Below are 22,050 nucleotides of genomic sequence, written 5' to 3'. Positions count from 1 at the left end.
TTTCTTTCTGTATGTTTTACATGCTGTAGTTTTTGATGTACCTTTGTTTCTGTATCTGCCTTGTCAGAATGGAATAACACCTCTACATGTTGCCTCTAAGAGGGGCAACACCAACATGGTGGCCCTGTTATTGGACCGAGGTTCTCAGATAGATGCTAAAACAAGAGTAAGACTCAGATTTTATTAAAACCATAGTGAACAATAAATAAGTGGAATCAACAACTTTCCACGTCCTCTTTCTCAAAATCTTTAAACTGGATTAATGTGTGCGTTTGCTTGTGCATATGTGATTGTTCCGAAGGATGGTTTGACGCCCCTGCACTGTGCAGCCAGGAGTGGACATGATCCTGCAGTTGAGCTTTTGCTGGAAAGAGGAGCCCCCATCCTAGCTAGAACCAAGGTTAGCATATTTGCACTAGTATATCATTTAGAATTTATACAATATGAGTACTATTGTTCCTTTTTATATGCCTTTGGTTTTTATCTCGGCTGCTATTCTTTAAATTTTTTGCCTCCATATAGAATGGACTGTCTCCACTGCACATGTCAGCCCAGGGAGACCACATAGAGTGTGTAAAACTATTGCTGCAACACAAGGCGCCTGTTGATGATGTCACACTCGACTACCTTACCGCGCTGCACGTCGCAGCTCACTGTGGCCACTACAGAGTAACTAAGCTCCTCCTGGACAAGAAGGCCAATCCCAATGCAAGAGCACTGGTAAGGGTTCAAAGAAACAATAAGAGAAGCACCAAAACTGGTATTAACAGAAATTATCATGATATTTACTGATGCACATATTAAGATAAAAAGAGTGACACTATGGATCGTGAATATCTTGCGATTTACTAGTATGCTTATTTATATATATATTTATATATTTCCATATTCTTTCATATAAAATGTTCCTGAGGAATTTCAAACTGCCAACTTGGATTGTGAAGTCAGCATTGATGGTCTGAGTTGGAAATCTGACTTGAGGGGCAGATACAGTTAAAAAATTCTGACTGGGAACACGTATATTCTGACTTTTCACCTTCAAATTAAATGCCTCTTTGGTTTGGAAATGGTCAGAATACAGTTAGTTTTAATGATATATAAGAGTCCCAACAGTAGTAAGCATAGGGTTAATCAGATTATCAGGGGTCAGTTGACCCAAAAAGTTTAATAACTCCTGAAATATAAAATAAGGTTATAAAATTTAAATACTCCAATGCTACCTTTTTACTATAGAGACATGCATATTCCTGCTAATTTTTCTCTTACTGTCTCTACCAGAATGGTTTTACTCCTCTCCACATTGCTTGTAAGAAAAACAGAGTGAAGGTGATGGAGCTGCTGGTCAAATACGGTGCCTCCATACAGGCAATTACTGAGGTGAGATTGTTTTGGTGTGTCAGGATTTCATGGATTAGCACAGTATACTTTGTTGCTAACATTGTTCTAAATTTGCATTTAATGCTTCTCCTTGTTGTTACTGCTACTGTTACTGTCTCTTTTTTCATTATTGCAGTCTGGTCTGACTCCCATGCACGTAGCTGCTTTCATGGGTCACCTCAACATCGTTTTACTTCTACTGCAGAATGGAGCTTCTCCTGATGTTCGTAACATTGTAAGTAGTAATTTCTTTTATCAGGTCAGCGATCAGCAGTCGGAAATACACATCACAAAGTAAACACACATTTAATTTGTTTCAGTGCAAACACGTGAAAAAATGTACCCCGTTCTGGTGTACTTTTTGTGTTTAGCACAGTGTCCTAAAGCTTAAAAATCTTCTGCCTTTGATTGTCAGCGCGGTGAGACAGCTCTCCATATGGCAGCACGAGCAGGACAGATGGAAGTGGTTCGCTGTTTGCTGAGAAATGGAGCGTTGGTGGATGCCATGGCCAGGGTGAGTCAGCTGTAAACATTAATCACTCTTTCCTTCTGTTTACAGTAAATTTTTATATTTCAAGCACTGGTTTGAATGCCTGATGTCACCTGTCCCAGCTCTGCCTACAACATCACCGTTCATTCTAATTTTACTGCTTTTAAATGACTGCATCATTTCCGTTTATCCTTTTCTTCTATAACATGTACTACCTCTTTTCCCCTCAACTACAGGAGGACCAGACTCCCCTGCACATTGCATCCCGTCTGGGAAAAACAGACATTGTCCAGCTACTATTACAGCACATGGCCTACCCGGATGCTGCCACCACAAATGGCTACACTCCTCTCCACATTTCAGCCAGAGAGGGGCAGGTGGAGACAGCTGCTGTGCTCCTGGAGGCTGGAGCTTCACACTCAATGGCCACCAAGGTGAACAGAGGATGAATGCACGTAGACAGATAAATAACATGTGATAAGTTAAATCAGTGGAATTTTAATTAATCCCTTTTACATCTACAGAAAGGATTCACTCCATTACATGTAGCAGCAAAATATGGAAGCCTCGACGTAGCAAAACTTCTCCTTCAGCGCAGAGCTCTTACTGATGATGCTGGCAAGGTGAGCTGAAGTTGTAGAAGCAGGTTCTGAAACAAAACCCAGCACTGAGGGTAATTGTCTTAATTTCAGAGAGAGACACATTACACTTAATCTTTGAGCATCTGATTGTTTTCTCTGAAACACAAATTATGGAATAAAACTGACTTGAAACAAAAAAAAACACACACAAAAACACACACACAAAAATATCACAAAGGCTTGCAAAAAGTTTCATTAAATCAAATGCTTCTTTTCACAGAATGGCTTAACTCCACTACATGTGGCAGCTCATTATGACAACCAAGAGGTGGCGCTGCTGCTCCTGGATAAAGGTGCATCGCCTCATGCTACTGCAAAGGTTAGGCTGAGTTTTAAAGAAAAATAAAGGTCCATGAGAAGCTCACACTTGTTTGCATGTACTGTATTTCTATCACAGTGTATATCTTCTTTCGTTCCTCTGTTTTAGAATGGCTACACTCCTCTCCACATTGCAGCCAAAAAGAACCAGACAAACATTGCTTTAGCGCTACTGCAGTATGGAGCAGAGACCAATGCTTTAACGAAACAGGGAGTCAGCCCTCTGCATCTGGCAGCTCAGGAAGGACATGCAGAGATGGCCAGCCTCCTGCTGGGAAAAGGAGCCCATGTGAACACAGCGACAAAGGTCACACAGAAGCACAATCTTTATGACATTTTTATTTATTAAAATAATTTGAAGTGGAAACAAGAAACACATGCACTCTACATACAGCTGTATAAAACTCTTTAGTTCTTAAGCTGAGTGCTCTATAACAACAGTTTTGTCTAATTTGTTCCATGAAGCAATTTATTACTATGTTAATAAATTGCTTCATGGAATTAATAAAATAAAAAAGTGTGAAGGATGGTAATGTGACATTGCTTTGTGTTTTACAGAGTGGACTAACTCCTCTGCATCTTGCTGCCCAAGAGGACAAAGTCACTGTAACAGAAGTACTAGCCAAACATGATGCCAACTTGGACCAGCAAACCAAAGTACAGACATGCATGTGCATGACAAATTTAACAAGTATACGCAAAAGAAAATTGTTACTAGTAATGAAAACCTAACAGTATGCTAATCTACAAGAATTTTCCTGTGTGAATGACAGTATGTCTTGCTTACTTTCTGTTTATTCGCTTTATGTTTACATGTTAATATTTAAGTGTATCATATGGACGTGCATGTAAATACCTGCCATCCAGAGGCTTTTTAAAAACATAACAAAGTCTTCATATACATCATATATTCAGGAAGCATTAAGATTGAGTTTAGTGCTTGCTTACAGAAGATCAGTGTTCATCTCTCACCCTCTCCCTCCTCGCTACAGCTTGGATATACCCCTCTGATTGTCGCCTGTCATTATGGAAATGCCAAGATGGTTAACTTCCTGTTACAACAAGGAGCCAGCGTCAACTCCAAAACCAAGGTTATATTTAAATCTTAAATTTGAAGCATGCAAGCTCTATTTAACTTAAACTGCAGACACAGCATGAAGCAAAACTCAAATATAGCATCCCTTTCGTTTTAGTTTCTACTGTGACTTAACAAAATTTTGTTGTCTTCTTTTTAAACTTTTGCCCTGCAGAATGGTTACACGCCACTTCATCAAGCGGCACAACAAGGGAATACACACATAATTAATGTTTTATTACAACATGGGGCCAAGCCCAATACTACTACAGTGGTAAGACACAATAGAGTCCAAGCATTTACTTTTAACATGTGAAATATGTTGTGGAAAAAGTTCTGCTGGTACGCTATCGTATATCCTTCTCTCTGTTAGAATGGAAATACCGCTCTGTCGATTGCGAAACGTTTGGGTTACATTTCTGTGGTAGACACACTGAAAGTCGTCACTGAGGAGGTCATCACAACCACAACTGTAAGCTCATGATTGCTTTAGCCTCTGGAAATGGAGCCAGGAAATTTTTTTTAACTTAAACTATAACCTTTCTCTGTTTTGGTTGTCTGTTTTCCATGACTCTGAATGGTGTTACATTAGACGGTTACAGAGAAACACAAACTGAATGTTCCAGAGACCATGACTGAGATTCTCGATGTGTCTGATGAAGAGGGTAAGTTACTTAAATGTAGAAAACAAGAATTTAGTGTGCTGCTCATCGATATCAAGCTAATTTTTTTATAGGAAAAAACTACTCCAGTCATGAGACACAATAAGTCATGACTGAGCTTCATTAAAAAATTATACCTCATTGTTCAAAAGTTGTAAAAAAGTGTATTGTAGGTGATGTAGTTTTGGATCTGAAAAAGTGCTCGAAGGGTTGAAGAAGAGCCATTATCTGAGATGTCTGTGGAACTCATCTTTTCGATCCCCATATTACTTGCATAGTCAATGCAACATATATTACATATATATATATATATATATATACATGAGAGAGAGAGTGTTATTAATTTTTTCATTGGTCATAACAAGGTTTGGCATTTTTGTTGTATCTGTTTTCCAGGCGAGGACACAATGACAGGTGATGGGGGAGAGTATCTAAGAGCAGAGGACCTCCGTGAGCTGGGAGATGACTCTCTGCCAGGACATTATCTAGATGGCTTCAATTACATGAGCCACAACTTGGACAGGTCAGAAACAGCACACACATATTGTATTTGACAAACATCTAAATTTGCTCACAGCAAACCTTCCAGATCTGCTGTTAGCCAAGTTCATCATCATAAGGAATACCTAAGTAATGCAGATATATACAGAAAAGGTCTGAGAAGATTCACCTTGGTTTTTCATCAGGCCCCAACACACTCCCATTCACCAAAGTTTCCATCAAAGAGAAGTTCTCATTGAAGATCTGCTTACAAGTCACCAGGTAAGCGTAGTATCCGTAGTCTAACCTTCAATAAAGTATCTTTAGACACTCGAGGTGAGTTTAACCAGCCTGCTGATGCTTGTTGTTCTTTAGGTGTCAACACTGTCTAGAGAGCATGAAAAGGACTCATTCCGTCTGAGCTGGGGTGCTGAACATCTTGATAATGTTGTGCTGTCCTCCAGTCTGCTACATTCTGGGTATAAACACACACAAACACACACAGAGAAAAACTCACACTCCTTTCTTTCAGAGAAAATCCAAATGTTGGGACTTAACCCAGTTGCAAACTTAACATACACATTCCCATTATGTCTGGAAATACTGAGGGGTTTTTTTAAACCCACAATTTGTAAAATCCACAAGATGCCATAAACTTTTTGTGGACTTGCATTAAATCAGCTTAGGGTGCACACTTTATCCAAATTTCTTTAGTAAATTATCCACAACCAAAAGCAGAATTGTCTTTATTGTCACTACACTCAGGTACAGTTTCATTTTGCATGGCGTCTCTTATAGAAATAAATACATTAAGCCCATCTTTGGAAATTCTACCAACCTGTTTATGGTAGCAGTGCCCTCTAAAGGCACATTGACTTCAAAGTAAAATCAATTTTTTTTTACACTTGTAGCATTTTAATTTCAGAGTGAGCTTGGACATTAGAATTCAGACTAAAGGCTCCATCTTTATACACAAAGGTGTACATCTTGGATAAACAGGCTATGTGGGCATTTCTAACTGGATCTTCTCATTTGCATTTTGCTTTGTGTACAGTATGTGCAGCAGCATGTCAAAGGATCAGCTGATATTGATTTTTTTTTTTTAATGATTTACTTATACTCAAAGCATTATTCTGCCATTGTTGTGTATTTTCTGGTTCTATTTTAGTTTACTTGCTGATAAAGTCACCAAAGTTTAAGACACAAAATGGCATCTCGGTGCTTTGCAAGCCTTTATTTCAGTAAATCTTTCTCCTGTTTGCAGCTGTCCTTCACCTTATATACCTCCTGCAACAAATTACTGACTGTTCTGCTGCTTGTGCTGGCTAATGCACTACTTCAAGGGTTATCATTATATTCTGAAATAGATATTCCATCTTTTACATGCCCTTATTTTTTTCTGGTGTACTTTTGGTGTATTTTTCATACTTTCTCATGTGTCTTTTCTACTCCTTTTATTTTTCCTGCTGTGTAATTATCTGTCTGGTCAGGTTTTCTCCCTTTTACTCATTCTTTTTTCTCTCTTTCTCTTTTATTTATTTTGTTGTTGCTTCGATGTGCATTCTCTTATCTTCTCTGTGTTTGTGACTCTGTGTGTGTGTGTGTGTGTGTGTTGTTTTTGTATTCTGCTTCTAGCCGTTCCTCACCATGCCTAGACCATGACAACAGCAGGTGAAGTCTTTATTTTGTCTATTTTCTTATCTCCTTTGTGCCTTTACTTCTTTTTCTTTGTCACTTTTGAATGATTTTCTCATTTCCATCCTGTTTCTCTGCTTTATTTCATAATGAATGCCCTTACATTACCTGAAATAACCTGAAATAACCAGATTTTTTTTTATCCTTAGTGCAGCTCTAGCTGGCTTTGCCCTGTTTTTAATGCAATTTAATTATATCAGTTCATAATACAACCTGTGTCCTGACCAGAATCTTGCAAGTTAAAAAATTAAAGCAGAATAAAACCGAAAAAGTGTTTCTCCAGGATAAAGTGATATTTATTGAGACCTATTTGTTATTAATGTCTCTTCTCAGGTTACAAAAATAGCCTTTTCTTTTACCTTTACTTGATTCAGTTGCCTTGTGAGCATGGAGATTTTGCATCTTTATTTGTTTGAATGTCTAGAAACCAATTCATCCATTTCTGGTGCCTTTTCTTTAGCTTCCTGGTCAGCTTTATGGTAGATGCCAGAGGTGGAGCTATGCGTGGTTGCCGTCACAATGGTTTGCGAATTATTGTCCCACCAAGAAAGTGCTCTGCCCCGACACGGGTGACTTGCAGGCTGGTGAAGAGGCATCGTCTGGCCTCTATGCCACCTATGGTAGAGGGTGAAGGGCTGGCTGGTCGCATTATAGAAGTGGGACCCACTGGAGCCCAGTTCTTGGGGTAAATTTGGTTGAGTGTGCGTGTGTTTGTGTGTGTCTGCGCGCATCTACTAACAGTTTGTGTACTTGCTGGTGGCTTTGTACTATCTGGTATAAGTGTGTTTCAGTAGTTGTGTGGTGTGTTCATACTTTCTTCTTCACTCCCCCTCTGTGCTGCGTATGGATCAGTAAGCTCCACCTACCTACAGCTCCACCCCCTCTGAATGAGGGTGAGAGCTTGGTCAGTCGCATCCTGCAGCTGGGTCCTCCAGGAACCAAGTTCCTCGGGTAGGACCATGTGAGGGTGATACCCAACCACCCTCAAATCCTGGTTACACGCCCACCCGTGTTTTTCCCTTGTCCTAAAATTTGAATTTTTTTTTTAGTTTTTCATGATATATATATATTAATTTTTATAATTTATTTTTGTGGTGCTTCTTTTCTTTCTTTGAAGAGAAGGACAGCTTTACCACCTGACCTGTTACCTTAACCTGTTGAGTTTTCTTCATGCTTCCCACAAGCACCTATCTCCCCAATCATGTTTCTAGTTGGATTCTGGTCCTGATGTGAAATAGATGTTTATTTATTTTTATGTTCATAGTTTGTGTTTTGAAATTAATTTTAACTGAGTTTTTATTGTTTTCTTTCTTCGTAAATTCATTCACATGTCAACCTAAACACTATGCTATCATTGATTTTTCTCTGGAGTTAGCGCTGAAAAGCATTAATTAGCATTAGTCCAATTTGTATTTGCTTTTACCTTGTCACACCTTTTAGGCCTGTGATTGTAGAGATCCCCCATTTTGCTGCTCTGCGGGGAACAGAGCGGGAGCTAGTGATCTTAAGGAGTGAAACAGGAGAGAGCTGGAAGGAACACCACTGTGACTTCACTGAAGAGGAACTGAACCAGATACTTAATGGCATGGATGAAAGTAAGGGATCTGAAGTGGCCTGTGATGTATAACTGTGATCGATAGGTTGATATCTCAAAGCATTTTATGTAAAACAATACATGAATGCCATAAAACAAGCAACACTAGAGCAGGAGAGAGTTGTCTTATAGATTTTAAAATGCTAGTATAATAATGTGAAGCACAGTACGTAAATAATAAAGGGAAAAAACAAAGCACTGACTTTATGCTTTCTTTCACAGAACTTGATTCCCCTGAGGAACTTGAAAAGAAAAGAATATGTCGCATCATCACCAGAGACTTCCCACAGTATTTTGCTGTTGTGTCAAGGATAAAGCAGGACAGTCATTTGATTGGTCCAGAGGGCGGGGTCCTCAGTAGTACTCTCGTGCCCCAGGTCCAGGCTGTATTCCCTGAAGGAGCCCTTACTAAGAAGATTAGAGTTGGGCTTCAGGTGTGTACATTCCTTGACTGGTATACCAACAGAATATCCAAATTATGGCTATGAAGAAAAAAAATATGAATACATATTACCACATATCTTGCCCCAGGCTCAGCCTATTGATGTTGACATGGTGAGAAAGATTCTTGGTAATAAAGCAACGTTCAGCCCAATTGTCACATTGGAGCCAAGGAGAAGAAAGTTCCACAAACCCATCACAATGACAATCCCAATTCCCAAGACCTCCAATAGTGACACCACATTCAGTGGGGAGACCCCGACTTTACGTTTGCTTTGTAGTATTACAGGTAAGTATCTATAAATAAAACCCTTTGTTTTAGAAAGAAAACATCTTGGATGGCTTTCAGGCACATCTCATTGGATGACATATTGAAATGCTCCCGTGAACATCCTAATTTATTGTTCATGTTGTATTTGTTGCTTGTGCAATTGCTGTTTTTTTTCATAATTTTATTAAGATTTCTATGTTTAAAATCTTAATATAAAGCTCTTTAGTCAATGTTTGATATTTTTCTTTGTGTGCTATTAAAAGAAATGACCTGATTTAATGGACGTAATTTATCAGAACTTCGTGGTGGTGGATGTATCTTATCTTAAGTCCAATAAAAAGACAAATGCTGTGTGAAGATTAAAAAATATTGCGTGAACTGTTTTCAGAGGTTGAGTAACAAATCATCGGTTTACCTTTCAGGTGGTACCACTCCTGCACAATGGGAGGACATCACCGGCTCCACGCCTCTCACTTTTGTTAACCAATGTGTTTCCTTCACCACGAATGTGTCAGCAAGGTAAATCCTTTATTTGTTGGTAAATGACGATGCACAGTTGCAGTCTTACGATTGAAGGTTATAAACGTTTATGCTTAAATTTTTACCTGTTGATACTTACCTAAAAGTGTCGTTCATTTGTAGATTCTGGCTGATAGACTGCAGACAGATCCAGGAGTCTGTTGGTTTTGGCACTCAGGTCTACAGAGAAATCATCTGTGTCCCATACATGGCTAAGTTTGTCATTTTTGCTAAGACACTTGACCCCATTGAGGCTCGCCTACGGTGTTTTTGCATGACAGATGACAAGATGGACAAAACCTTGGAACAGCAAGAAAACTTCACTGAAGTCGCCCGCAGCCGAGATGTTGAGGTGCAGTGTAATACTGGGGAATAAATAAGGCAAATCAAATCAAATTGTGTGCACAGGTTTATCTAACGAGGGTTAAACAGTAATTGAGAAAAGTAGGTCGATGTCAATTAATGATGGTTAAGTGGGTATTTAAAGATTTTAAATCAGACGCAGGTTATTACTGACTGATTCTTATTAATATTGGTTCTTTTTCATTTCTGGAAAGAAATTGAATAATATTGTCCAAGAATTTTTGTTTCTTTTGAGCCATGGAAACATTTAGATTTGTCATATCCTGATACAGGTACTAGAGGGGAAACCTATATTTGCTGACTGCTTTGGAAACCTGGTGCCTCTTACCAAGAGTGGGCAGCACCATGTGTTCAGTTTCTATGCCTTCAAAGAGAACAGACTGGCCCTCTTTATTAAAGTATGACTTTAAATCTATTAAAATATATAAAATGTTTACTTTTTTACTCAGAAATTCACAAATCTAAATATATGCAAGTCAGAGACATATTTTTTCCCCAAATATGAGCAGATTCGAGACACAGCACAGGAGCCATGTGGTCGATTGTCTTTTACCAAGGAACCGCGCACGTACCGTAGTCTTAATCTCAATGCAATCTGCAACCTAAACATCACCCTTCCATCATACTCAAAGGTCAGCTTTTAAATATTTTATCATGTATGCTAGGTGATTTTAACTTTAACTTTGAAACTGCCGCATTGCTGATTTCTCCTCATTTTTATTCTTTTATTTAGGAGTCTGATTCAGACCAAGATGGAGATGATGAGGTAAATAAAGTTTGTTTGATTTCAGTCTATAGCAAAAAACCTAGATGGTATAATTAGGTTGCAGCTTACTGTGATTTGACTTCTTTTTTTTTTTTTCAGAGTGAGAAGAGTGACAAGAAATGTAAGTTGTTATTTTAGTATTTGTGCTCTATTAGAAGTTAGTTTTCTTATATATATTGTCACAATAGACCAAGTATCTAAAATGCATGATAGAAATTCATGTATTGAGACATTGTAAAAACTATTTTCAATAGTAATGGGCCTGTATATTATATGATAGTTATGCATTTATGCATCACAAGATTAACTTGAGATTGCTGGTCATAAATATTTTGAAGTATTAAGTTAAAAGATTTGCCTGTTATATATACTAACTACTAATTACTACTACTAACATTGTATGCAGTTACATGTTTGTAACTGGAGGAAATGCTATGGCTGCTATACTTTATGTTCTCACTCCAAACTCCACTGACTTTCCTATCATTTCAATTTTCCACTATATTTGTTTTTATTAATTTCATACAAAGGTCAAAATAGTATTTTTTATATATATCTTCTCAAAATTGTTTGATTCTCTAGATATTTGTACTTGACATTAATCTTAACTTACAGATAATTATGTTTTATGATAATAACATTTATTATGTAACAAGTATTTTTTTGACATAATATTTTCTCATGTTAAACCTCAGCAGTTGTACGAGTTGCGTGTAAAAATTGTTATTCACAGAAAAACAAACAATATCATGTTGTTTGTGCTTGATTACTAGCCAATTTATTATTACATAATTCATGTTCTATGATTTTCTTTAGCCACTGCTTTCTCCTTTGTTGTTTTATTTCTTTAAATTATTATTATTTTTTTGTACTAAGTTACTTTCATTCACTCATTCACACAAATTTTAAATTTGGTTTACACTGTTTTACCTCACTATTTTTATTTTCTATATATGCTATCATGTCACAAAACTATAGGATTCTAGCAGTAACAACTTGTAAGCTATAATATTTAATAATAGTGAACACATCAAATAGAGTGTAAATGCTAAATATAACAGTATTTTATACTAACTAACAGTTCTATATATTGTGTTGCTTACAGTTAGTAGGTATTGAAAAGAGACTAAAACAGTCAAGTAACAGTGATTCTCTTACTTTGCTTACCTCATATTTTCACTCACTCAAATACCTTATAATTTTTTTAATTCAAAGTTTATTATTTAAAAAAATGTTTATTTGTTGGCAAACATGACTATAATAGCAACAATCTTGAGAAGTTTTGTTTGTCTGTTTTCAGTCCTTCTTGTACCTTTGTTCCATATGTAGGTTTATCTGTTTCATCTTGTTTTTGGTATATCTTGCAATTCATTTTTAATGCATAGTCAAACAATTTAGATTATTATGGTACTTATTTACATTCTATTCATTTTGTTACACCTCTTGGCTTTGCTTATGCTGTTGCTGCTCTACCGCTCTTCAAGTGTCTGGGAACTACTTTGTCTTCTTTGGTCTTCTTTTTGAGACTTCCTTATTCTCTGCCTTGTCATCTTCTAACTCTGTGAACTGAAGATGGATTTTTGATGGCATTATCTTGATGACAATTTTCTGATGTCTCTCTCCCCCACTTCATTTGTCCCTTATGTTCTGTACCCTTTTTGGTTCTGAAATATTTTTCACTGAAGACGATGAATCTGAATCAACAGAGACATTCTCCTTAAGAACTAATCAACCTCTTGACCCTGCAACCCTTGCGAGCCCAGATCTCCTGTCAGACACACAAGATGTCAGAATGTCTGCTATCTTTACTCCAGATATCTATGAAGAAAGAGCTGAAACTAATAAATCGGAAGAAAGAGAATCTGTGGCCACTGTAGAACAGTTCAAAGACAGAGTAGAAAAGGCTGGTGAAATTAACGATCGGACGAATGTTAGTAAACTGAGAGGACAACAAATTGATGATATCAAAGATAAATTTTCACTCTATGGGGCCAATACCCTTGAAGAGCCAGTCATAAAGAACATTGAGAAACAAAGTTTAAGTAGATCTTACACAGATGTTAGAGACATCACATTGTTCTCCCCCCCTACCACACAGACAGAAAAATGCCTTGGCCAGAAATCTGCTAGGACATGTGGTTCTCAAGAAGATCTTGTCCAAGATGGATTTGAACAGGTCATTGAGAAGCATGCAAACAAAAAACACCCCCCAGATATCAAGAAACCTATTCGGAAAAAACTTAGAGACAGATCGCGTTCTGGATGTAGCAGTTCTGAGGGAGAGTTGGAAAGGATGAGCTCTGAGGAGTCTTTAGATGGTGATACTATTCTTAAAGAGAGTAGCCTTTTATCCACCCAAGTTGTCGAGCCACCAGCTTCTCCTTTGGTGGTTGAGACACCTATAGGATCAATAAAGGACAGGGTAAAAGCTTTACAGAACAAAGTTGAAGAGGAAGAAGTGCAAAAAGATACTAAAGTCTTTACATACGATGGAAAATCTTCTATTACCGCAAAGAAAATGGAGGAAGCTATGCCAGAACTTCCCAGAGTTCCTAAGTCACCTAGATCTCAGACAGAAAGATTAGAGGAAACTATGTCAGTGAAGGACCTTATGAAAGCTTTCCAAACTGGGGAGGACCCGTCAAAAAGTAAATCTGGGCTTTTTGAACACCAATCCTTGCAGTCTTCTTGTATTTCCACATGGATTTCTGAATCACCAGGTTCGGAAACAGTGCATGATATAGAACAAAGACCTACACAGGAGCCAAAATCACAAATCCAAACTCAAAGGCCCACGATTTTCCATCAACAGAGTAGTGTCAAGAAAGGTGATCAAACAGACATCAAGGATGAACCAGCAAACCTAATCAGCTGTAAAGAATCCCAGTTCACTTCAGACAGTGTTTATATTGAAAAGATGGTTACATTTAGTGATACTGTTCAACGAGATGATGAAAGTGTTAGCCCATTGCGAGAAGTATCAAACTTGTCAGAGAAGGAGGGAATCTCTGTGAAACATCTGATAAAAACATTCCAGACTGGGCAAGAAGATCAAAAAAGTAAAGTGGGACCTCATTCAACACTGATATTAGATTCTAATGATTCTGAAGAGAGAGAGACAACTGAACAAAGTCCTACACAGGAGCCAGAATCACAAAGCCAATCTCAGAGACCCACGGTTTTCCATTCAAAGAGTGACGCTGATGTACACGGCATCATAAAGACAGACACAGATGATCAATCACAAAGTTTAATCAAAACGGAACCACAGTTAATTTCAGACATTTCCCTGTTGAGAAAGACAGTTACGTTTGCTGACACAGTTCAGTATGATGCTGTTAGCCCACAGCAAGATGTGCAAGAGTTTTCAGAAAAGCAAAATGTGTCTGTTAAGGAGCTGATGAAAACATTCCAGTCTGTAAAAGACCCCTCAAAAACTAAAGTGGAACTTTTTGAACACAAACCTGTGGCTTCCTCTATTTCAACATTAATATCCCATTCAGGAGATTCTGCAGAGATACAGAGTACTGAACAAAGTCCTACAAAACAGATAAATACTCAAATCCAAAGTCAGAACCTCACAAATGTACATCAACAGAGTGATGCCAAGCAATATGACCAGGCAGAATTGGTTGATCAACCAGTAACCTTAATCAAAAAGGAATCACAGATAATTTCAGATATTCCTTATGGAAAGTCACTAATATTTGTAGATACACTTCAGGGTGATCAATTGTGTCTTAATAAGGGGCCAAAGATGTTACATAAAGATGCCATGTCTGTGAAGGAGCTGAGGAAAACATTTGAGTCTCAGAAAGACCCTTTGAAGAGTAAAGTTGGAGCACTAGAGTCAGAGTCAGGCATTAAGTGGAGTGAACACAGTCCCAGAAATGAGCCAAAATTGCAAACCCAAATGCAGAATATCACAACTTTCCAACCGCAGAGAGATATGAAGGATTTAGAGGCCCAAACTGGCCCTCTACAGAATCCTGAGAGTTCACAACAAATGTTAGATATTTCTTATTTTGGAGAAACAGTAAAAAATCCTTATGGAATTCAGTTAGATGACGGAAGGGTTAGCTCTTGGAGTGATGATTCAGAGTTATCAAGAAGGATAATGCAACTCGAAGAACCGACTATTAGAAAGAGTATATCTGATGATTCACAGATTAGCCCTGATCGCAGACCTTCTGAGGACTTTAGTGCAGACATAAAAGCTGAGCTGGAGGAATGTCCAAAGTACCAGCAGTTCAAGCAAACAGCTTCAGATGTCAGACATCAACTTGAGACACCTGAAGAGGAGAGCTTTGCTCAGGATTCTGATACTTATTTTGAGGAAGACATAAGTCCCAAGTATCTTGAGAGTCACAAACATAAAGGCATTGATAAATCCTCAGAGACTAGTGTTATTACAACATATCACTCCAGCACTGGTGAGAGAGACAGTTCTGAAGGACTCATGTCAGGACTGAGCAATGAAATCCATTCGTACTCTACTAAAGAAGATGGAATGTACATTATACCATCAGAGGAAGATCAAATCCAAGTAGAGATAAAAACATCTAGTCAGGCTGATGTAATTAGAGAGAAAGAACTCATGCCAACTTCAGTAACTGAGACTTCACTCCAGGAGGTTTGCATTGACAAAAAGGTACATCAGCAATCATATGAGCAATCTGCAAAACCAAAAGAGATGGCAGGGATGCTATCCCTGCTGAACAGTGACCTGGATCAGTACCTCAAGGACAAGCCAGTGAAAAGTGAGCATGCAGAGGAGGTTGTTGTTCAGGAAAACTTTGAACAAGTTATTCACACCAAAATACATCATTCTTCTAGTGCTGATATGAAGGATGATATTAATGATGAAGAGACACAGATTGATGTGGCTAAAGTAAAAGAACTAACACCATGTTCTATATCAGAGACTCCATTTCAAGAAACTTGCATTCAGAAAAGCTTAAGCCTACAACAGTCTTCAACGGAAAAGCAATCTACATCTGAGAAAAATATGTCTGGCATGTTGTCACTTCTCAATAATGACTTAAATCAACATCTTCAGGAAAGGCCAATGGCAGTACAATCTGAACCAGAAGAAGATCTAGTCCATGAAAGTTATGAAGAAACTGTATTGTCAAGTAATGATTTACAGGACAAACTAGGTGGTGAGGAAAATGAAGTCCTGCAGACTAATGTAATTACAGAGAAAGGACTCACACCAACTCCTGTGAGCGAGACTCCATTTCAAGAAAATTGCACTGAGAGAAACTTAAAACAACAAGAATCTGCAAGTGAAAAGAATATGTCAGGCCTGATATCACTTCTTAGCAGTGACCTAGTTCAACATCTCAAAGAAAAGCCAGTGACAATACAATCCCAACCACAAGAAGAGCTAGTCCATGAGAGGTTCCAACAAGTCATATTGACACGTGATGATTCGGAGGGCAAAATAAAGGGAGAGCCAAATGAAGAGCTTCAGACAGATGTAATTGGAGACAGAGAAATACCAAGTTCAGTGTTGGAAACTCCATTCCAAGAAGTTTGCATAGAGACAAAGGCACACCACCAGCCATCTACATCTGAGAAAAATATGTCTAGCATGTTGTCACTTCTTAGCAGTGACTTATATCAACATCTTGAGGAAAAGTCTGTGGTAGTGCAATCTGAACCAGAAGAGGATGTAGTCCATGAGAGATGTGAACAAACTATAGTGAAAAGCAATGATTTACAGGTCAAAATAGGGGAAGAAACAAATGAAGAGCTGCTGACTGATTTAATTAGAAAGGAAAAATTCACAGCAACTTTGGTAAGTGACACTCCATTCCAGGAGGTTTGCACAGAGAGAAAGGCACACCACCAGCAATCTACGTCTGAGAAAAATATGTCTGGCATGTTGTCACTTCTGAGTCATGACTTAGATCAACACCTGAAGGAAAAGCCAATGGCAATGCAGTCTGAACCAGGAGGAGATCTAGTCTGTGAGAGATGGGAACAAATTATAATAAAAAGTAATGATTTACAGGTCAAAATAGGGGAGGAGCCAACTGAAGACCCACAGACTGATGAAATTAGAAAGAAAGAGCTCATGCCAACTTCAGTAACTGAGACTCCATTCCAGGAGGTTTGCATTGACAAAAGGGCACATCAACAATCATATGAGCAATCCGTAAAACCAAAAGAGATGGCAGGCATGCTATCCCTGCTGAACAGTGACCTGGATCAGTACCTCAAGGACAAGCCAGTGAAAAGTGAGCATGCAGAGGAGGTTGTTGTTCAGGAAAACTTTGAACAAGTTATTCACACCAAAATACATCATTCTTCTAGTGCTGATATGGAGGATGAGATGAATGCACAGACAGATGAACAGACACCGATTAATGTGGCTGAAGTAAAAGAACTAACACCATGTTCTATATCAGAGACTCCATTTCAAGAAACTTGCATTCAGAGAAACTTAAACCAACAACAGTTTACAACTGAGAAGAATATGTCAGGTATGGTATCACTTCTTAGCAGTGACCTAGTTCAACATCTCAACGAAAAGTCAGTGACAATACAATCCCAGCCACAGGAAGAGCTAGTCCATGAGAGGTTCCAACAAGTCATATTGACAAGTGATATTTCAATAGACATGATAAGGGGAGAACCAAGTGAAGACCTTCAGACAGATGTAAGTGGAGGCAGAGAACTAACACCAAGTTCAATGGTGGAAACTTCAATCCAAGAAATTTACATAGAGAGAAAGTCACAGCACCAGCCATCTGCATCTGAGAAAAATATGTCTGGCATGCTATCACTTCTGAGTCATGACTTAGATCAACATCTTGAGGAAAAGTCTGTGGCAATGCAATCTGAACCAGAAGAACATCTAGTCCACGAGAGATGTGAACAAATTATATTGTCCAGTAATGATTTACAGGACAAAATAGACGGTGAGGCAAATAAAAACCTGCACACTGATGTAATTAGAGAGAAAGAAATCATGCCAACTTTGGCAAGTGAGACTCCATTCCAGGAAGTTTGCCTTGAAAAAAAGGTACAATATCAACAATCATACGATCCATCTACAGAACCAAAGGAGATGTCAGGCATGCTATCCCTGCTGAACAGTGACTTGGATCAGTACCTCAAGGACAAGCCAGTGAAAAGTGAGCCTACAGAGGAGGTTGTTGTTCAGGAGAATTTTCAGCAAGTTATTCAAACCAAAATACATCAGTCTTCGAGTGCTGATATGGAGGATGAGATAGGTGCACAGATGCATGACCAGACACAGATTGATGTGGCTGAAGTAAAAGAACTAACACTATGTTCTATATCAGAGACTCCATTTCAAGAAACATGCATTGAGAGAAATTTAGAACAACCAAAGTCTACTACTGAGAAGAATATGTCAGGTATGGTATCACTTCTTAGCAGTGACCTAGTTCAGCATCTCAACGAAAAGTCAGTGACAATACAATCCCAGCCACAGGAAGAGCTAGTCCATGAGAGGTTTCAACAAGTCATATTGACACGTGATAATTTGGGGGGCAAAATAGAGGGAGAATCAAAGGAAGAGCTTCAGACAGATGTAATTGGAAACACAGAATCAGCTTTGGAAACGTCATTCCAAGACGTTTGCATAGAGACAAATGTGCATCACCAGCAATCTACATCTGAAAAAAATATGTCTGGCATGTTGTCACTTCTTAGTCATGACTTAGATCAACATCTTGAGGAAAAGTCTGTGGTAGTGCAATCTGAACCAGAAGAGGATGTAGTCCATGAGAGATGTGAACAAACTACTGTGAAAAATAATGATTTACAGGTCAAAATAGCAGAAGAGGCAAACAAAGAGCTTCAGACAAATGTAATTGGAGACAGAGAATCAGTGTTGGAAACTCCATTCCAAGAAGTTTGCATAGAGACAAAGGCACACCACCAGCAATCTACATCTGAAAAAAATATGTCTGGCATGTTGTCACTTCTTAGCAGTGACTTAGATCAACATCTTGAGGAAAAGTCTGTGGTAGTGCAATCTGAACCAGAAGAGGATGTAGTCCATGAGAGATGTGAACAAACTACTGTGAAAAATAATGATTTACAGGTCAAAATAGCAGAAGAGGCAAACAAAGAGCTTCAGACAAATGTAATTGGAGACAGAGAATCAGTGTTGGAAACTCCATTCCAAGAAGTTTGCATAGAGACAAAGGCACACCACCAGCAATCTACATCTGAAAAAAATATGTCTGGCATGTTGTCACTTCTTAGCAGTGACTTAGATCAACATCTTGAGGAAAAGTCTGTGGTAGTGCAATCTGAACCAGAAGAGGATGTAGTCCATGAGAGATGTGAACAAACTACCATAAAAAGTAATGATTTACAGGTCAAAATATCAGAAGAAGAAATCGAAGAGCTGCAGACTGATGTAATGGTAGGCAGAGAAATACTAAGTTCAGTGGTAGAAACTCCATTCCAAGAAATTTGCATAGAGAGAAAGGCGCACCACCAGCCATCTACAACTGGGAAAAATATGTCTGGCATGCTATCAGTTCTTAGTCATGACTTAGATCAGCATCTTCAGGAAAAGTCAGCAGTAGTGCAATCTGAACCAGAAGAGGAACTAGTCCATGAGAGCTACAAGCAAGTTATAGCAATAAAGGATTTCAAACAAGAAACTCATGCCTTATCTCCTGAACATAAAATGATGTCACCAGGAGATACAATTTTTGACAGCCTGGATATCACTAAAAAACAACCTTTAGAAAGTGGTTGGCACACATGTTCTAAAGAAGATGAAGGCCTGAAGAGTTTTTCATCTGAGGAAATTAAAACGGAATGGATGGTGGATGCACATGACTATAAAAGTGACCATGAAGATGTTAGTGTTGCTGTCTCTGATTCTGTTCTTTTTCAAGTACCAAGTAGTTTTAACACACTACAGCGACCGGCTGATTTAGAAAATCTAAACACTGTTGTATTTGATGACCCAGCTAATGAGTCATGTCATCGAGATTCACTAGAAGCTAGCCCTCTTGTGGAGGATAAATCGTCACAGAAATCCCCTGATTCAATTGAACCAAGCCCTACCAAAGAATCTCCTTGTCCAGACTCTCTTGAGGGAAGTCCTACTCAGTCAAACAATGTTAAGATCCCAGCAAAGACTGCTGTATATGAAGATTATGCTTCCCAGCTCAGAGCATGTTTTGCTTATGAGAAAAATATTTACTCAGATGAATGTGAGCATGTTGAGCATGATAACAATCTTGAGACAACTGAAATACACAGTGAAAATAAAGAAGACAAATATTCTGAATCCACAAAGAGAGTAGCTCATGGTGAGAGTCTTCACATGTTTGTAAGGCAAGGCTGTTTTAACACAGAAGAAAGGGCGGTTGATGGCACCAATAAACAGTTAACACCAGAAGAGGAGATGTTTAAAATGGCTGCAAAGATCAAAACATTTGAGGAGATGGAACAGGAGTCTAAACTGCGGATAGAAAAATCTTTTGATGCTATTGTACTATCAGAAACAAATGGTCATGAAAATGGTGAGGTTGATCTTAAATCTGGCCCGGTTTCACAGTCTGTCCCACAAGATGCAATAGAGAAAATAACAGAGAAATGTGTGACAGAAAGCATTCACAGACAAAAGGAGGCACTGAATATTACTTTTAATAAGAAGGAAGAAACTCAGTCAGATCCTAAAAGTACTCACTCAGTTGACAGTTCACTGTGTTTAACTGCAACTCCAGATGAACCTGAACAAGAATGTGAGTACTCTGTGCCACACAAAGATAAAGACACTATTGGAGGTGCAGTCACTGACATTCCTTTTTCTGGCTCAGATGAACATCATTTAAATGATGACAAAGAAGTTGGATCACCATTTACAATCGGTTCAGCTTCAGTCAGCCAACCTCAGACTACGGTGTGTACTAAAGAAGGAGAATTTGTTGTAGAGTGTGAGGGTCTTTGCATTTCAGAGGACAGAAAAACACCAGATAAAACACCAGGTGATGAAAAAACCCCTGATCCATTTCAGTTTCAAGAGGGAAAGCTATTTGAAATGACCAGAGGTGGAGCTATTGACATGACAAGAAGCCTCGATGAAGAAAGGGAAGCATATGCATTTTTTCATATTGGGAAACATCCAGTTGATGAAGTTGTCCCAGAAGAGACTGAACACTCTCAATCAAAGTCTTTAACTTTACAGATGAATGATTATGTCTCAGATGTAACCCATCAAGAAACCCCAAATTCATATTTGACTCAGGGTACCAGTGACAAAGCATCTAGTCCCAATTCTGAAACTGTCATCGTAGCTACAAGTGGAAAATCACAACTTGAGAAGCCACTTACTAAAGTTCAATGTGCCAGCTCTAGCTCTGCTTTAGACAATAAAAGCCTTGAAAGTCTCGGTCTAAGCTATCTAGACTCTACCATAGCCGATCTTCAATCAGACATATCCACAGTCGCTCATTCATTCTACTCAGACCAGAGCCATGATTTCTCAGATGATGATGATGATGATGATGATGATGACGACGTTGAGGAGGAAGAAGACCAGTGCTCAGTCATAGAGATGGCCTTTTCATCTGGTCAGCCTAGCATGCCAGCATATAATCAGGACTCACCCACACCTTTGACAAAACCAGCCACGGCAGTTAAGGGAGATGGTCATTATAAAAAAGCCAAGAAAGACACACAGATATCTCAAGTTCATGGAGAAGAAAAAAGTTCCACCTTGGCCCGTAGGACTAGATCTGAGGCTAGTGACATAAATAAATCCTCTGTAAAAGACAGCAGGAGTTATTCTGATGGTAGTCAGCCCACTAATACAACTGACCTTTCCCCTTCCAAACTTACTGTAATGACACAAGAAAAAGCTTTACCTCATATGATCTCGACATGCTCTTCTCCAAGGAAAGACAGCCAACTGTCCATGACTATAGAAACATCTGTTAGGCCTTCTTTGGATACCGATGATATAAGTAGCGCTAGTCACAAGAGCCCAGATTCTGTTATCTTCACATATGACATTCCTGCTTCGCATAGTTCAGGTTCTGATGGCAGTAGAGTAGAGCCAACAGAGCATTTGTCTTGTGAGACAGTGGATGTATTTGAATCCAGGCCTGCCTGGAATGAAACAGTGGAAACTCAGATGCAGAGAGTCATCGATGACCAAACTTCAGAATGTACGGCAGGTATGGCCAGACTCAAAGTGGGTTTTTACATTCTTATCTCTTCCTCTCAGCTGCAAGAGCCTTTTCCCTCCTCCTAAGAACAATATCAACATTACTCATTTTGCATTGCTTTCATATGTTGTGACTTGTCTGGTCCCACCTTGCACAGCTTAGTGTATTTTGTATGTGAGTATGT

At 38.6% G+C, this 22,050-nt stretch overlaps 1 protein-coding gene across 1 annotated transcript in view; it reads left to right on the top strand.

Annotated features, from left to right (window-relative positions):
* ank2a (ankyrin 2a, neuronal) overlaps window positions 1–22,050 on the top strand; it is a 91,826-nt gene that overhangs the window by 29,405 nt on the left and 40,371 nt on the right. The window contains exons 8-38 of the mRNA XM_085357011.1: window positions 68–166; window positions 302–400; window positions 523–720; window positions 1,279–1,377; window positions 1,514–1,612; window positions 1,793–1,891; window positions 2,104–2,301; window positions 2,392–2,490; window positions 2,729–2,827; window positions 2,936–3,133; window positions 3,385–3,483; window positions 3,819–3,917; window positions 4,077–4,175; window positions 4,275–4,373; window positions 4,494–4,566; window positions 4,960–5,086; window positions 5,250–5,325; window positions 5,419–5,522; window positions 6,679–6,714; window positions 7,199–7,423; window positions 7,591–7,689; window positions 8,179–8,333; window positions 8,555–8,766; window positions 8,864–9,062; window positions 9,467–9,563; window positions 9,687–9,915; window positions 10,199–10,324; window positions 10,436–10,558; window positions 10,660–10,692; window positions 10,792–10,813; window positions 12,378–21,875. Of these exons, the coding sequence (XP_085213137.1) occupies window positions 68–166; window positions 302–400; window positions 523–720; window positions 1,279–1,377; window positions 1,514–1,612; window positions 1,793–1,891; window positions 2,104–2,301; window positions 2,392–2,490; window positions 2,729–2,827; window positions 2,936–3,133; window positions 3,385–3,483; window positions 3,819–3,917; window positions 4,077–4,175; window positions 4,275–4,373; window positions 4,494–4,566; window positions 4,960–5,086; window positions 5,250–5,325; window positions 5,419–5,522; window positions 6,679–6,714; window positions 7,199–7,423; window positions 7,591–7,689; window positions 8,179–8,333; window positions 8,555–8,766; window positions 8,864–9,062; window positions 9,467–9,563; window positions 9,687–9,915; window positions 10,199–10,324; window positions 10,436–10,558; window positions 10,660–10,692; window positions 10,792–10,813; window positions 12,378–21,875 (13,117 nt within the window). The remainder of the gene's footprint in view (window positions 1–67; window positions 167–301; window positions 401–522; window positions 721–1,278; window positions 1,378–1,513; window positions 1,613–1,792; window positions 1,892–2,103; window positions 2,302–2,391; window positions 2,491–2,728; window positions 2,828–2,935; window positions 3,134–3,384; window positions 3,484–3,818; window positions 3,918–4,076; window positions 4,176–4,274; window positions 4,374–4,493; window positions 4,567–4,959; window positions 5,087–5,249; window positions 5,326–5,418; window positions 5,523–6,678; window positions 6,715–7,198; window positions 7,424–7,590; window positions 7,690–8,178; window positions 8,334–8,554; window positions 8,767–8,863; window positions 9,063–9,466; window positions 9,564–9,686; window positions 9,916–10,198; window positions 10,325–10,435; window positions 10,559–10,659; window positions 10,693–10,791; window positions 10,814–12,377; window positions 21,876–22,050) is intronic.

Source organism: Diplotaxodon limnothrissa, linkage group LG6, assembly GCF_057381915.1.
Source record: "Diplotaxodon limnothrissa isolate DT_005_m linkage group LG6, D_limnothrissa_male_GT1.1, whole genome shotgun sequence".
NCBI lineage: Eukaryota > Metazoa > Chordata > Actinopteri > Cichliformes > Cichlidae > Diplotaxodon > Diplotaxodon limnothrissa.
The sequence above is the reverse complement of the archived record's forward strand: the minus strand, read 5'-3'. Positions and strand labels throughout refer to the sequence as shown.